The following is a 17,750-nucleotide window of genomic DNA, read 5'->3' as shown; positions in this document are numbered from 1 at the left end:
CGGGGTATATGTGGTTTCTACATGATTCTGGAAGATATAAAAGAAAGCAATATAGTGCTAGGCAGTGAGTGGGCATATTAAGAAGTACAAAGGTCATCAGCAGGCTAGCCTTGCTAGTTCCTGATAATTTGTTGAAGATATATGACCACTTAATGGCATGGCAATGTGACACTTGATACTCATCCTCTTGGGTGAAAACAAAAAAGATAGTGGCTATAATTAAAAGATTATATTATTAAAGGGAGATGGATAATTTGCATTATAAGAAATATCTTCATTTGTCCATGTTAAGTAAAGCAAGTGGGCCTTTGAATTGGATTTTGTACACCAAGACTTTACTGACTGTAACCAAAATACCTGTCTCCCTGGAGGGCCTGGGACTCCTTCTGCACCCATGGGACCCTGTAAAGAGAACAGCCACACCTTAGAAAGATTAATAGCCCAGCACTGGAAAAAGCTGTTAGAGTTACATAACAAAGCTATCCAATTGAGTTTAGGATTTAGTGGCTTCTAAAGTCAGGTAAGAGAATGTCCATAGACCTGACTTAATGACTTATTTTTAAGCACTAATCCATCAGGATGAATAGCCACATAGACCATTTTTAAGAGCTAAATAAATGGAAACATTTAAAGTAGTAGGTGGAATTTGGTGGAAGGGCTGGGTAGCATTATACTTAGTCTGCATTAGTTCCAAGTCAGAGGATTTTTAAATAGATTATGGGACAGCCTCTTGTCTTTCACCTCGAATACATTCTTTGTTGGTGATTATGTGATTTTAAGACAATGGAGAAGGAAATGTAGACAAAAAAACAGCAGAATAGAAATGAATATTGAAAAATACTCAAAAGGACACTTAACAAACTTCTTTGATAAGATAGCAATGCAGGCTAAGGTTGGCTTATGACTTAGAGCTGAAGTGCCTGAAGCTAGGAATCAGAGAGGCTAATCATTTCCGCATTCAAAGTGAGATCATTATTGGTAACCATTGATTCTAAGACTCTTGATATTTTCTAGAAAGTCCCAGCCTTGTTTCTGTCCTAGAAAGATTGTACTTGACTCTCTTTCTTCCATTTCCATCTTACCCTGTCCACATTCCATTGGAACAGAATGGAATGAAAGTCACATGACACTCACATTGTTCTTTAGCCCAGAAGATAATTATGCATGAAGATTAGGAGAGAAAAGAAGCTGATGAGCCACCTAATGGAAAAAGTACATCATTCCTCATTCCAAGGAGCCACTCAGTCAAGGGGGTGAGGCTACATGGACAGGAGGAAGCTGCCAGAGGCTTCAGGAAGAGAAAATCAGGAAGAGAGGCTTAGTTATACAACAGGAAGGACCAAACATTAAAGAGAGTGAACCAAGTGACTTGACAGACTCAGGGAAGTAACAGGTTCCTACCCTAGGTCCTGGCAAACCAGGGATTCCCTTTTCTCCCTTTTCTCCAATAGGTCCAAATTCCTAAAGGGAAAAAAAAGAAACCACATGTTATAACATTTTTTGTAGTTCTCCTGCCTCCATTCAAAGCAAGGAGGTAATTCCAAGCTAGCTCCATTGTACCATTAGGGAGTCTCATTATGCTGAGTCTCATGACAATGTCTGAAAAGCACATAGATTCTGAACATATTTTGAACCATTCATTCAATATTTCTTTTTGGCTTTAGAAGTGATGTCTTTTTCCTAAAACACTATTACACGTCTTTATTAGCACTCTGAGCAAACAACACAAAATAATAAAATATATCATAGATCAGGAAACTAATATCCAGATGGGTTAAAAATGAATGAGAAAGCCACATCTTCTGACTTCCATTCCAGGTCTTTTCTATGAGAACCAGATGCATTTCACCATCTCAAAACTTGACTATTTGACCCACAAATGGAAGCTAGTCCAAATCCTTAGGAACTGATACTAGAGGGTAGAATATTTTCTGCTTTGGAAACAAGGTGACCTCAACAGCCTTTCCTGTGGGAAGGTTTATTTCTACCTAGGCATAATCCTAAGCTCTTCAGGATTAGATGAAAAGATGCTATAACTGGGACTGGAGGGCTCTTGCCAAGTCCTAGGAGTATTCCAAAGGGAGTGTTAAAACAGTCTCCAATTCCTCTTGTCCTACTCTCACGAGATGAGAGCTTGTAGTCATGGGTATGACTTGGGAATTGTCCAGGGACAAACAGGGAATCCAAAAAAGAAAGTGAGAGCTTTCCCCCTCAATTTCTGGAATCCAAGGAAAATATCTAGACCTCCAAGATATAGAAGAGTTCACTACCAAAGCGAATAAAGTATTTCATGAAAAACTTAATGGAGGCCATTTTGTTGTTGTTGTTTGAAAATGTACATTTTTGGTGCATAGATTTTGGCAAATGGTATTTGGGCCTATTCTGAGAGTAAAGGAGGCACTCAAGCTTTCTCAATTTAAGCTTGTGAAAAGATGCTAAATGTTGTTGTGGCACCTCTTCTGTTGTCCCCTTGATGTGTCCTGGCTCAGTTGGTGTGAGGGCACCATTCCAATCTCATTTGTGGCCTTTTCTTCAAGATTCTCAACATACTCAAAGCATTCTCATGAGTACTGAAGGCTGGCTAAATACCCCAATGGATCTCTAGGCCCAATGGGTTTTTTTTCCCCATAATATGGCTTGTCCCATTCATTTTTACTGGTGTGGAGGGTCTATTTTGTTAAGAGTCCAATTCAATGGTGGCTTTGGCTCCTACTTGCCTTTTCTCTTTTCTGTATCAACAGTTGTGTGTCCAATAGCTCAGAGCTCATGCTGAATAGAACTTGTAAGTTGAAAGGACTGTGGGTAGAACTGAATGCAAAACTTACTTGAAATCTTTGTTTTTCTACATTTCCAAGTGGAAACCAAGGCATGCTGCCACCTTGTGGAATGTGTCTATTGGCCTCTGAGACTGAACACTCCTATGGTTTGTCCATAAAAAACTTTGGCAGCTCGAGCTGCCCCAAACTCTTTTAAGCACTAAGGTTGGCTATGTGTGAAACTGTCATAGGCAGAAGACTTTTGTTATTTTTGTTTTTTTGTTTGTTTTTTTATTTGTTTGTTTTGTTTTTGTTATTTTTGTTATTTTTGTTTGTTTTTGTTTTTTTTGTTATACTCCCTTTGGCCTCCCTCCAAGGCACGTTGCTGCTGCTTGAACACATACAATGTGGGCTAGTTGCTCACTGAACTGAATGGAATAATGACCCAGAAGGTGAAACTGTGGTGAAGGGGAAGGAACAAATACCCAGGAACCATCTCATGCCTCCACCTATCTTGCCCACAAATATAAATACAAGAGGGCAGAGACAGTCTCTGGATATTTGCTTTTTCAAAGAGAGGGACCAAGAACTTGTACTGCAGTATGAACGACAATATGTGAAAAATATAAGAAGAACAAAAAATAAAAGAATGTGTGTGTGTTTCTGTGTGTGTGTGTGTGTGTGTGTGTGTGTGTGTGTATTAGAGCCAACAGAAGATAAATGGCTTGGCAAGACACTGTGTTGCAGGCTCAGCATGTCTCCCAGCACAAGGAGATACAGTACAGGGACCCTGCTGAACAAGTTGTTCCAGCAAGATGTCCTAGGACTTGGCGGTTACAGCAGGCCCTCACTGTGCATAGTCCTGCAATGGCCACTCCCACACTCCCACTTGTCCATGACCTGGAAAGCCTCACTAGCTCAGCTCTTTCCAGGCCTGCTCTCCTGTGCCCTAGGGTCCTGATGATTTTTGGTTCAAGGGAGACACAGTTGAAGGAAAAGCCCACCTACCTAAGAAGTTACTTCAGATCTACTCAATAGTTACTTCAAGATTTACCAGTTTCTTCCCTTCTGCCTCCCTTCCATCTCTTCCAGTTTGCCTTCGCCTGTGTGTCCTGGTCCCTCAGACTAATCATATGTACATGGGTGTATGTACAACTCTCTCTGCCAACCTCCATGGGAAGATCTGTGGCCAACAGGTGTTAGTGTACTGCTGAAAACAATGGGACTGAGTCAGAAAAGTCAAAGATATTTGCTCACTGCCAAGGGGGTAAGAGAAATAATGTGAGGCATAAATCTCTTAGAGTGGACACTTCAACTCTTGCATAGATTTAGGCACAGATGGGAAAGCAACAAATGGTTATAGGGAGCATTCTGGATGCCCTAGAAATTTCCACCCTCAGTGTCACATTGTTTTTTCAGTGAGCATGGATAATTTAAAGCCCATCATTTCAGATCAGCCATATTCCAAGAGCTCTTATCTTATTGGACAGCACAACTTTATGCTTTTTAAAGAAACCTCACATACATTGTGAGCTAAGCCTCAGAAAGGGATGTATGATTTGGATCTGAAAAGTGTGTTTTCTCTGAAAAGCCCAGAATACCTCAAATGTTACCACCTTTCTCCTCACAGCTTTTCTGCCAGGCACATAAGGTACTGATGTCTGCTCCCATTAGGCAGATAGATTAAGAGATAAGCAGTTATATGATTTGGCTAGGGTCACATATCAGAGCTGCACTAAAGCAGGCTGAACTCTGGATTCCTGTTTTTCACCTTATGAAAATATGCTGTTCTGTGTAAAAGTAGAACTATATTTTCAACTTTTATTTTCCAGCTTTGGTGTCTTTACAACTGGGATCTTTATTTTCCAGCCCACACTGCAAAACACTGAAAGTACCGAGTTTGAAACAGTATTGCAATTTATCACCTTGCATTTTCTCATTCATTCTCTGGTTCAAAAGGGAACCAGTTGAAATTGCAGCAGAGGAAATCCTCTGAGGTTGAACTGAAGACATGGGGAGGAAGGGAACATGAGCCTCTGGATCCCATAGCACCAGGGAGATAACAAAATCTGTTCTTAGAATTTAGAGAACAAAACAACACCAGAGCAAGACTGTACAGTAGGGGGCAGTATGGTATGAGAGAAAAAGTCCTGAAAAGGGCTAGAATTCAACAAAGCTGAATGTCAATCTTAGTTCTGACAACAACTAGTATGACTCTGGAGAAAAACCTTATTATCTGTTCAGGATGTGGTTTCCTCATCAGTACAAAAGGACTGGGATAAACTTGCTTACCTTACAGGGATGAGACAAGATTAGAATCTTTATGAAATACTCTACAAAGAAGGATGCAAACCTTTTTCCCAAACCCTCTTTCAAAGAGATGTCTGGCAGAAATATAATGTGAGTTACTATGTTATTCTCAATTTTCTAGTAGCCACACTAAAAAGTAAAGTAATTTAATGATAAGTAAGTCTTATTTACCCAAATATACCATAAATACTGTCATTTTCACATTGAAATAAAGGTTGTTTCAGAGATGTTTTAGGTTATTTTCTTCATAACAAAAATTTTGAGCCCTTTTGTGTACTTTATACACACAGTACATCTCATTTCAGATCAGCCATATTTCAAGAGCTCATATCTTATCAGACAGCACAACTTTATAATTTAAAAAGAAACTTCACATAAATGTGAGCTGAGCTTCAGAAGAGTAAATATGAACACAGCCATTGAAGAGATATGCAGACCGATGTTCAGGGACTGGCCTAAGTCCCAGAGCTGGAACTGGGTCTAAGGTTTTTTGTCTCCAACACCAGTCTTCTCTTACTTTCTGATTCATTAGCTGCAGAGCTGATTAAATCAAGGACGCTGAACAAATGATTCTCTATGCCCTTTTGTTTCTATGGAGTAAGAGGAATGTCCATGGAAGCAACCTATGCCACTGGCTCTTCTGGTTTTGCTATCTGGCCACCCAGAAAGACACAAAGTGCTTCAATGTGCTGTAGGGAAGGATTTATGTGCCAGCAAGCAGGGGCAGGCCTTGCTATCTTTAATTCACTTATTTTCCTCCTGATCCCTACTTTGAATCCATGAAAATTTTGTTAGCTTCTTATGAAAATATATGATTTAAGATACATTGACTAAATGCAATAATGTATTCATCGTGTTTGTATTCTCATACACACACATTTGAATTCTGCCTTGTTAACTGATACTAGATAATTACTGATGATGACATTGTCACTGCATTTTCAAAGTTGCATATCTTTTTTTGTGGTACTGGGGTTCCTCAGAGCCCTTCTACCTCCAGGCTATACTCCCAGACCTATTTTACACTTTATTTGGAAACAGGGTCTCACTAAGTTGCTGAGAGCATCACTAAGTAGCTGAGGCTGGCTTAGAACCTGCGCGATCCTCCTCAGCCTCCCAAGCGCTGGGATTACAAGTGTGCACCACCACGCCCAGCTCTCAGCCTGGTTTTATATATTATTTAGAAACAGGGTCTAAGTTTTTAAGGCTGGCCTTGAACCTGTGATTCTCCTATCTCAGCTTCCCAAGTACTAGAATTACAAGTGTGTGCCACCACACCTGGATACTGTGGTATTTATAATGGAATAATATGGGTATTATTTGCTTCAGACTGGCCATGTGTTGCTAATGATTGAAGCTAGGTGATAGGAGGATGGTTACATCATTCTCTCTGTTTTGGTATATACTTGCAATGCTATATCATAGAAAGTATAACACGTTTACACTTTGGCTGGTCATGGTGGTACAAGCTTGTAATCTCAGCATTTGGAAGGCTGAGACAGAAGGATTTCAGTTTTGGGGACAGCCTAAGAAAGTAGTGAGACTCTCACCAAGCTAGAAAGAACCTGTTTTAAAATAAAAATAAAATATAGAGCTGGGGATGTAACTTAGAGGTAGAATGTCCCTGGGTTAAATCCCCAGGACCAAAAATAAATTATACTTTGGATCTATCCACTTCTCTCTGTGTCCATTGCCAGCACCACAGTCCAAGCCACCACCACTGTTCTTTGTCTGGATTGCTGCAATAGCCAGTGTTGGCTGCTCTATCCCTGCCTATATCACCCTCCACTCAGCTAGAGTGATATTAATACCACTCAGCTAGAGTGATATTAAAAACTACAAGTCACAGCCTTCAAATAACTTCCTATTATGCTTAAAAGTCACATTTGATTTACAAAGATGGCCATGATCTGGCTCCTGCTTCACTGCCTATTTCTTGGCCTCTGTTCTTCCCACTCACCTTGACAATGCTCCAAAGTGATGATATTTTCCCAACCTCAAGGTCTTGGCACTTATAGTTCTTTTGGCCCAATACTCTGAAATCTGATTGTGTGTGTGTGTGTGTGTGTGTGTGTGTGTGTGTGTGTTACTGGGGATGGAACTCAGGGACATTCTAGCTCTGAACTACGCATCCGGCCCTTTTCAATTTTTTATTTTTGAGGCACGATCTTGCTAAGTTGCTATGGGTCTTGCTTCATTGCTGAGGCTGGCCTTGAATCGGTGATCCTCCTGTCTCAGCCTCTCAAGTACTGGGATTACAGATGTGGGCCACCACATGTAGCTTCAAACTCTATCTTTACATGATTTGCTACCCCATAATATGTGAGTCTCCTACCATGTAATACTTCCTCAGACCACACTCCTTCACTTTACTCTTTTCCAATTATATATATATAATATATATAATATATATATTTATTATATATATAAATTATATATATTTATATATATAATATATAATATATATATATATATATATATATATATATATATATGAATGAACTTTTTTATTGAGCTACACTCCCAATCCTTATGGTAGTTATTAACTCATCTCTTATTTATTTTCCATATCCTGCTTCACTTCCTTATTAGAATAAAATCTCATGGACAAGGAATTTTGCTTAGTTACTTTTGTAGCCTTCTGAGTTTAACAGAATATCTGGCATACAGAAGGATATGCTTAGTGAAAGAATCTAAGCTAGAAAGGCAAATACAAAAGTGGAGATAAGGTTACTAGAAGAGCTACCATTTACTTAACATTTGATAGGTGTTAAGTAAGTACAAAAATCTTTTCATATATAATATATTATTAAGTCCTGGGATCCACTCTCTTTGTTCCCTTTCTGTAGGTTAGAAAACAGACTAAGAAAGGCTAAAAAACTTTAAATAATCTAGAAACGGAGGAAAACAGAACTCAAGCTTAGGTCAGTTTTAACTCTAGAATGAGCTTTTAACTCTAGAGCTAAAGTTTTAACTCTAGAGGTTTAACTCAAGAGCGTATACCCTCTGAGATATACAGCCTCATGAAGAACCATGCTAATGTTACCAAGAATTAAAAAAAAACCATGAATACTGCCTGAAATGGCTTCTAATAGTGAAGACGGTAGCATTCTCTGTAATAATCATGGCAAGAGTTCTTCCTGTTAGTCTTTGAGGGCTACCACTTTTGTCCAATCAAACCTTGAGTACACATTGACCAAGTAGGAAGACTTACCGGGAAGCCTGGAGGGCCGCTTATTCCTGGGAAACCTGGAGGCCCTGGTTCACCCTGAAAAATTAACCAAGGGCTAGTCAGTAGCAGTTGGAAGCAGCAAACACAAAGTAGGATGGCTCCCTTGAAGTATTTGGAGGGGAACCAATGTGTATCAGAATTAGTGACATAGAGCCCCATGTCTCCCAACTGATAGCTGTACCAATATGGCTTAGTTTAGGAAACCCTTTGCCATGTGAAAAGATGTAAGGCACATGATTATCTAAAACAGAATCTCAAATGCACATGCTAATTGGAAGACAGAAAGAATGTTTGATTAGCTATCTTCTTTCTTGTGAAAGCTATTCTGTGCGATTTCCTGTCACAAAATACAGGCTGTGGAGAAGTTACTGGTTTGGGGGAAAAAGGACAACCATTACAATTTGTAGAGGGATACATAATGTTCTAATCTGCCTTCCTTGGTATGCTAATTTCTCTATATGAGCTACGGAAAGGCTCCCAAAGGTTTGTGAATGATTCGAGGAGGCAAATAATCTCTCCTAGGCTCCAAGACTATTTACAAATTCAAAGATTATTTCCTATAAACCTGCAGGGGCCTAGAGCTATTGTTTCCACAAATTCAATATTAAAGAAGTGAGACTAAACATGGTTCCCTGATTGGGCCCCTTAGCCATGGGAAGAGAATCATAAAACAGAAAGGACCGGCATCGGAGCCTGCCTTGAGTCATGACCAGTGCTGGGGCCTCCGAGGCCAGGATCGGAGCCTGCCGAGGGCTTAGGCCGCTACTGGGGCCAGCGAGGCTGGCATCGGAGCCTGCCTTGAGGCAAGGCCGGTACTGGGGCCTCCGAGGCAAGGATAAGAGCCTGCTGAGGGGTTAGGCTGGTGCTGGGGCCAGCGAGGCCGGCATCGGAGTCTGCCTTGAGGCAAGGCCGGTACTGGGGCCTCCGAGGCCAGGATAAGAGCCTGCTGAGGGGTTAGGCCGGTGCTGGGGCCAGAGAGGCCGGTATCGGAGCCTGCCGTGAGGCAAGGCCGGTACTGGGGCCTCCGAGGCCAGGATAAGAGCCTGCCGAGGGGTTAGGCCGGTGCTGGGGCCAGCGAGGCCGGCATCGGAGCCTGCCGTGAGGCAGGGCCAGTACTGGGGCCTCCGAGGCCAGGACAAGAGCCTGCCGAGGGGTTAGGCCGGTGTTGGGGCCAGCGAGGCCGGCATTGGAGCCTGCCGTGAGGCAAGGCCGGTACTGCGGCCTCCGAGGCCAGGATAAGAGCCTGCTGAGGGGTTAGGCCGGTGCTGGGGCCAGCGAGGCCGGCATCGGAGCCTGCCTTGATGCATGACCAGTGCTGGGGCCTCCAAATCCGGGATCGGAGCCTGCCAAGGGGTTAGGCCGGTGCTGGGGCCAGAGAGGCCGGCATCGGAGCTTGCCTTGAGGCAAGGCCGGTACTGGGGCCTCTGAGGCCGGGATCGGAGCCTGCCGAGGGGTTAGGCCGCTGCTGGGGCCAGTGAGGCTGGCATTGGAGACTGCCGTGAGGCAAGGCCGGTACTGGGGCCTCCGAGGCCAGGATAAGAGCCTGCCGAGGGGTTAGGCCGGTGCTGGGGCCAGCGAGGCCGGCATCGGAGCCTGCCTTGAGGCAAGGCCGGTACTGGGGCCTCGAGGCCAGGATAAGAGCCTGCCGAGAGGTTAGGCCGGTGCTGGGGCCAGCGAGGCCGGCATTGGAGCCTGCCTTGAGGCAAGGCCGGTACTGGGGCCTCGAGGCCAGGATAAGAGCCTGCCGAGAGGTTAGGCCGGTGCTGGGGCCAGCGAGGCCGGCATCGGAGCCTGCCTTGAGGCATGACCAGTGCTGGGGCCTCCGAGGCCGGGATCGGAGCCTGCCGAGGGGTTAGGCCGGTGCTGGGGCCAGTGAGGTCGGCATTGGAGCCTGCCGTGAGGCAAGGCCGGTACTGGGGCCTCTGAGGCTGGGATCGGAGCCTGCCGAGGGGTTAGGCCGCTGCTGGGGCCAGTGAGGCCGGCATCGGAGCCTGCCGTGAGGCAAGGCCGGTACTGGGGCCTCCGAGGCCAGGATAAGAGCCTGCCGAGGGGTTAGGCCGGTGCTGGGGCCAGCGAGGCCGGCATCGGAGCCTGCCTTGAGGCAAGGCCGGTACTGGGGCCTCGAGGCCAGGATAAGAGCCTGCCGAGAGGTTAGGCCGGTGCTGGGGCCAGCAAGGCCGGCATCGGAGCCTGCCTTGAGGCATGACCAGTGCTGGGGCCTCCGAGGCCGGGATCGGAGCCTGCCGAGGGGTTAGGCCGGTGCTGGGGCCAGTGAGGCCGGCATCGGAGCCTGCCATGAGGCAAGGCCGGTACTGGGGCCTCTGAGGCCAGGATAAGAGCCTGCCGAGGGGTTAGGCCGGTGCTGGGGCCAGCGAGGCCGGCATCGGAGCCTGCCTTGAGGCATGACCAATGCTGGGGCCTCCGAGGCCGGGATCGGAGCCTGCCGAGGGGTTAGGCTGGTGCTGGGGCCAACGAGGCCGGCATTGGAGCCTGCCATGAGGCTAGTCCGATGCTGGGGCCTCCGACGCCGGGATTGGAATCCTGCCAAGGGGTTAGACCGGTGCAGGGGCCAATGGCCAGCATCGGAGCCTGGCGTGAGGCAAGTTCACTCCTGCGGCCTCAAAGGTCGGGACCAAAGCCAGCTTAGGGGTTAGACCAGTGCAGGGGCCAGCGAGACCAGAACTGGGGCCTCCCATTAGGCAAGGCCGCTGCTTGAGCCAGCGAGATCTGGATCAGTCCACTGAGTAGCCAGGCCACTACTGGGACCATCAAGAGTGGGATTGGTACTTGCAACGCAGCATGCACAGAGAAATATCGCGGAAAATATAAATCAGACGCTTCTCTTAATCAGCAATAACTAGTAGGAAAAGGGCAACAGGAAGAGGTTGAGCTATAGAAAGGGCCCTATAGTGAAGCAACTAATGTGACCAAACAGAGGGTATGTAATACTGGAGGACGGAGCCTCTTTAAAACGCAGGAGGTACATAAACAAATGTATCAAAGTAAATCACCAAAGAAGTGTGGGATGGAGGGAGGGGGAGGGAATGGGATGGGGGCTGGAGGAGGGCTAATTGGATGATGTGTGCTTGTATATCCTCTCAAGTCTTGTACTCCAATGTGATTGATATATGACTACAATGCACCAATTTAAAAAATAATTAAAATAAAAAAAGAATGCTATAGTAATATATATATATATATTCAATAGTAAAACAATTCACAATATCCAATACCAATGATAATCTCAATATCATGTATAAAGAAGGGGAGTGAATGGGGAAGGAGCCGGTAAAAGCTTACCAAGTGCTGTGTGTATCTATTTCACTATCACTCTGAACTACCTTAGAATGTGAGAATAAAATACACAAATAAAAGTATATATAAATATTTTTAAATTGAAGGTTATGTAATAATTGAATAAAATAGTCATTTTGAGCTAAAAAAAAAAACCAAAAAACGGAAAGGAACCATGGGGAAGAAGAGCATGTTAGTTACTGAATGACATGTGCAAACCTTAACAGCATACATCCATTCAAACGTAATCATGTACATAGTATACACTCACATAAAAATATGAATTATAAAATATATCCGAGCCGAGCGTGGTGGCACATGATTGTAATCCCAGCATTCGGGAGGCTGAGACCCAAGGATCGCGGCTCGTGGACAGCCTCTGCTACTTAGTGAGGCCCTCTGCAACTTAGTGAGTCCCAATTTCAAAATAAAGAATAAAAAAAAAATAGGGCAGAGGGTGCAGCTCGGAGGTCGAATGCCCTTGGGTTCCATCCCCGGACCCGCAAAAAAAATCTTTTTAAATAAATATATCAGCTTAAATCTTGGAAGTTTAGATCAGGCATATTAGGATATGTACTGCCACTTGGTGGCACTATATCCAGTTTGTATGATCAAACTTTGAGAACAAACCAACTTCTTCAAAAAGATAACTTAGGAGCCGGGCGTGGTGGTGCACACTTGTAATATCAGTGCTTGGGAGGCTGAGACAGGAAGATTGCACAGGTTCAAAGCCAGCCTAAGCTACTTAGGAGGGTCTCAGCAACTTAGTGAAACCCTGTTTCCAAATAAAGTAGCAAATAGGTCTGTAAGTATAGCCAGGAGGTAGAAAAGCCCCTCTGTTCCATCCCCAGCCCAAAAAAAAAAAAAAAATATATATATATATATATATATATATATGTATATATATGTATATATGTATATATATGTATATATATGTGTATATATGTGTGTATGTATATATATATATATATATATATATATAGCATTTGGGAGGCTGAGACGGGAGGATTGCAGGTTCAAAGACAGTCTCAGCTACTTAGTGAGGCCCTCTGTAATTTAGTGAGACCCTGTTTCAAAATATTTAATAAAAAATAGGATTGGGGATGCAGTTTGGAGGTAGAATGCTCCTGAATGTCATCCCCAGACCCCCTCACAAAAAGAAGATAACTAAAGGAAATTATCTATACCATCTGTATTCTGTGACAGTACTTTGGGAACAAACTATGTATTGAGAGAAGAAAAACCCAGCTGTTTAATTATTGTTTTAAGTGATTCAGCATATCAAAAACTGAATAGGCAAGACTGAAAAAGAGAAAATAGCACTTACATGAGTACCCAGAAATATGGGCACTCACACCCACACACCAAAAACATATTCAGAGCTTTTAAAGAAATTTTTCCAAGTGACAAAACAAAGAAATCTTTTACTCTCACTTTCAAAAATTGCTCCATTTCTCAAAACCTTCTCTTCTTTCGGTATAGTCTAGTTATTAGTGTTGAAATGTGGCTTGTTATTAGAGTTGAAATGTTTACTACCTTGGATCCTTTTTTGCCTTTGGGGAATCCCATGAATTCTAGTTCCCCAGTAGATGGTGGCGGTCCTGCAGGGCCAGGGAGGCCAACATCCCCCTATAAAAATAAAGAGAACATCAAGTAAAGGATAACCACACAGTCCATTTTTCCCAGGGGATGAGTTTGCCCTCTGTAATTTGCAAATAAACTGTCCATTACTTTGGTCCCCTTAAGCCACCCATCTATGAGGAAACAAAATTCCTCTACCAAGGGACTGAGAAGAATTATAAGCCTGACCAAATGCATTTTATACTAGCAGTACAGAAGCAAGATGGATGAAAGGAATCTACATGTTCATGGGTACCAGGGTCGCGCACAAAAGGATGTGTAGAGAACCAAAAAGAATTTTGTATGAGCTGAATGGCTACCACTTTGGCAACATGGATTCAACTCTAATTGACCTCGTTTGTCCTAGAGCACAAGCATAAGCAGAAGAGTGTGTGTTGGGACATTGGAGACAGTGCAATGCACACGAGCCAGTCAGGATGGTGGAGGGCAAGCTCCAACTGTCACTAGAGGCTCCCCAATCACCATACAGTTCGTACAGGTGAAAATGAAGTAAGGAGGGAAATGAAAGAAAATGGCGAAATAGAGGTTAAGGAAGAGAGACAACGGAGATAGAGATAGAGAAGAAGAAGGAGGAGGCGGACAAGGATGAGAAGGGAGTAAGCAGAGAAAGGAGATGATGATGAAATCTACAAGCCAACTGGGAAATGCCCAGTGAAAAGAAGAGAAGGGTCATAAACCAAACCTCAGCAAATTTACAAGGATTCTATATGCCAGATATTTTGCTGAACTCGAGAGTATCCATGACAGGTAGAAAGCAGGGAAATGGTAATATTTTCAAAGCAAAGGAACCACTAAGCCTATGCATGGCACATGCACATGCGTATGTGCCCTCAAGGGATCCCACTAGGGATCTTTTGTGGATAGGAAATGTCTATTTCCTAAGGTGAAGTATCAAATCCCCATACACAAGCAGGCATATGTGTATTATCAGAGATGTGTCTTGGAGTATATAGAATTCAGATTGTATTTTCCAAAATCTATTTACCTTGACTCCTTTCTCTCCTTGGAAACCTAACCCCATATTTCCCTGGGGCACAGGGGTACAGGGAAGAAAAACAAAATAAATTACTGACAAGCTCCAGGAGCTTAAATTGGAATGCAACAATTTTTTGGAGCTTAAATTGGAATGCAACAATTTTTTTCTACCAGACAGTAGACTTAACCAAACCAGTATCTCTGGAGAAACCACAGTATGTAATACCAGGACACAAAGTACCCCATGATGGAAGTATACTTACATCAGGACCAGGAAAGCCAGGGGGCCCCGGAGGACCCTAGATTAAATGAAGAAAGAAAAGAATTAAAGAATTAGAATTTGATAATTTCAGTAAAAAAGAACATGGACACATTGGGAGTCACTGGAGATAAGTTCTCTCCCCCTCCCCTAGCTTGGTGGAAACTGTCTTTGGTGTGGCTGATTAGCTCCTTCTTTTATGATTCTTTGTTTTAATCTCCTTTGATCTCTCTCTCAAATCGATTTGGTAATAAAATTAATGCTTAGGTAGTGAATACTTTATGTGCCAGTCTTCCCAATAAACCTCAAATTTTTAAATGATGACTTGCTGAAGCTAAGCATTAGGATTTTATTCAGTGAAGAGAATCACAGAGATATGCTCCTGATTCTGTGTATCAACACCAGTGATATATAGGTTTGTTATCAGAAAAAATAGGTAAGTAGGTAGAGCTGTTCAAAGTTCAATGCTGAGAGGAATTTTGAAGGTTCCTCAGTGTTTGGTAGGTGACAGAGGTGGTGGTGATTGATGGCGATGTCTGTCATGGTTGAGGTGGGGAAGCAGAATACAGAAATAGATGTGTCAGATACTTGCCAACCCTGTGCTATGCTTTGTTGATCTGGACTAGGTATTTGGAAGCACCAATTGGATGGTCAGAAAAACTGGAAAATAATGGCAGTCACTCCTAGCAAAAGCATGTCTCATTTGAATCTTCTAGAATTTGAAGCTCTTCTCTGCTAAGTGGGCCTAAATTACATAGGCTTACATTTAATCCATGGCATAGTGAAGAAAACAGTCACATAGATAATGTGATCACATAATAGATTTAAGTTATCTTACTTGCAATCCTGGTGGTCCTATGGGTCCTGCATTCCCAGGAGATCCAGGTGGTCCCTGTGGGCCCTAGAGAGGCATTTTTTTTTAACAAGGTCAAAAAACAAGACAGTCCTTCAACAAAAATAATAATATACATGTCCACAAAAATTATACAAGAATACTCACAGAAACTTTACTTATAATAATAATTAGAACCACCCCAGGTATTCACTGATGTAAGGGTTGATAAATAAACTCTGATACATCCATACAATGGTATAAGTACTCATTATTAGAAATTAGCAACCTACTTATATATAAAAAATGTGGATTGATCTAAGAAGCAGTATGCCAAGTGAGAGATGGTAGACCCAAAGTGCTACATATTATTTCTTATATATGAAGTTCCAGAAAAGGCATATACTGCTATGTGATGGACAAAAAGAAATCTGAATGGTGGTTGCATTTGGGTAGGGAAGGAGGAGAGATTGACTGTGAAGGGACCGAAGAAAACTTTCTGAGTTGATTTTCATGTTCTATAACTTAATAGAGGTTTGGATTACACAGAAGCATGTTTTTTTGTCAAAATTCAGCAAATTCACATTCAAGATTTGTGGATCTATTGTATGTAAATTTTGTATAAAAGGAACAACTGTAGACAAATACTGAAGTGCAGGGATGGGTATGATTTAGGAGTATGTGTTCTATTGTCTGCAATTTATGTTTTTCCTTGTGGAGCTAAGGATGAAAACCAAGGACATTCTAACTCTGAGCTCTACCCCTAGCCTATTTATTTTGAAGAAGGATCTCACTAATTTATTGAGGGACTTACTAAGTTGTTGAGGCTGGCCACAAACCTGTGATCCTCCTGTCTCAGCTTCCCAAGTATTGGGATTACAGATGTGTGCCACAAGGCCCACTTGCAATTTACTTTGAAAGGCAACAAACAGAATGAATTGATACACACATAGAAAGATGGATAGATGGATAGATGAGGGATAAATCAAGTATAATAAAATATTAATAGTATAGGTGCTCACTGCAAAATCCATTCAAGTTTGCTCCATAATTGACATTTTCCCTCTTAAATTGTAAAAAAAAACCCTAAAAATCAAGCAATAGGTTTACTTAGTTTTAGATAAAGTAGGCTTTGAGACAAGCATTCTTACCAGATATAAATAGGGGACATTTTATAATGATAAAAAGGTCAATTAATGAAGACATAATAATACTAGATCTGCACCCAATAGCAGGACCTCAAAATACATTAAACCAAAGTGACAGAACAGCAAGGAGAAATATACATCCACATTTTGGTTGGAGAGTTTTTTTTTAACATCTCTCCATCAATAATTAAAATAACTTTTTAAAAATCATGACATTGAAGATGTCATACAACATTTCAATTATTTTAACCTAATGGATATTGTATTAGATAATTATACCCAACAAGAGCTGAATACACATTCTCTTCAAGTGCATGTGAAACATTCACCAAGCTAGACCATATGCTGGGTTGTAAACCAAACCTCAGCAAATTTAAAAAGATTACCATCACATAAAGCATGCCCTCTTAGCCAAAATGAAATAAAACTAGAAATCAATAAAAAATGGCTCGAGAGTTGCCGAATAATTGCAAGATAAAACAACACATTTTTTAAATTAATTTTTTTAAAACAACACATTTTGAAATACTCCATGAGTCAAAAGAAAACGTCATAAGGAAAACTACAAAAATATTTAGAAATAGCCAGGTAGTGCTTGCTTCAGTAGCACATATACTAAAATTGGAATAATACAAAGAAGATTAGCATGGCACCTGTGCAAGGATGATACACAAATTTGTGAAGTGTTCCATATTTTTAAATAAATAAAAAATTAAAAGATTTAAAAAATAGGGCTGAGGGTTTAGAATGCCCCTAGGTTCCAGCCCCAGTACAAAGAAGAAAGAAAGAAAGAAAGAAAGAAAGAAAGAAAGAAAGAAAGAAAGAAAGAAAGAAAGAAAGAAGGAAAGAGAGAAAGAAAGGGAGGGAAAGAAGAAAGGAAGGAAGGAAGAAGGAAGGAAAGAAGGAAAGAAAGAAGGTAAAGTGGCACACACTTGTAATCCCTGGGAGGCTGACACAGGAGGACTGCAGGTTTGAGGCCTGCCTCAGCAATTTAGTGAGGTTCTCAGCAACTTAGAGTGATTATGTTTCAAAATATAAAAGGGTTACAGGTGCAGCTCAGATGTACATCATCGCTGAGTTCAATCTCCAGTACCACAAAAGGAAGGAAGAATATTTGGTACTGAATAGCAATATGAAAGACAAGATAGTGAAATCAAGAGAATGGTGGTTTGGAGAAATGCAAGTCCTAGTTCCAAAGAGGGAGGAGGATGAAAGTGGCATGTGCCTAGGTAAGGGATGGAGAGGCTAATAGAAGTCAGGACTTAGGAGGGAGAGAATGGAGGGGCTCAAAGATTCCCTCAAA

General features: G+C 42.2%; 1 protein-coding gene across 1 annotated transcript in view; it reads right to left on the bottom strand.

The window, feature by feature from the left end:
• COL4A6 (collagen type IV alpha 6 chain) overlaps nucleotides 1-17,750 on the bottom strand; it is a gene marked incomplete at both ends in the record, with an annotated part of 330,422 nt that overhangs the window by 46,605 nt on the left and 266,067 nt on the right. Inside the window, 7 exons of the mRNA XM_080718967.1 lie at nucleotides 358-402; nucleotides 1,402-1,461; nucleotides 8,281-8,334; nucleotides 13,129-13,221; nucleotides 14,219-14,260; nucleotides 14,472-14,507; nucleotides 15,306-15,368. Coding sequence (XP_080575093.1) covers nucleotides 358-402; nucleotides 1,402-1,461; nucleotides 8,281-8,334; nucleotides 13,129-13,221; nucleotides 14,219-14,260; nucleotides 14,472-14,507; nucleotides 15,306-15,368 — 393 coding nt within the window. The remainder of the gene's footprint in view (nucleotides 1-357; nucleotides 403-1,401; nucleotides 1,462-8,280; nucleotides 8,335-13,128; nucleotides 13,222-14,218; nucleotides 14,261-14,471; nucleotides 14,508-15,305; nucleotides 15,369-17,750) is intronic.

Source organism: Muscardinus avellanarius (assembly GCF_963383645.1).
Source record: "Muscardinus avellanarius genome assembly, chromosome: X".
Lineage (NCBI taxonomy): Eukaryota > Metazoa > Chordata > Mammalia > Rodentia > Gliridae > Muscardinus > Muscardinus avellanarius.
This window is presented reverse-complemented; position numbering and strand designations above follow the sequence as displayed.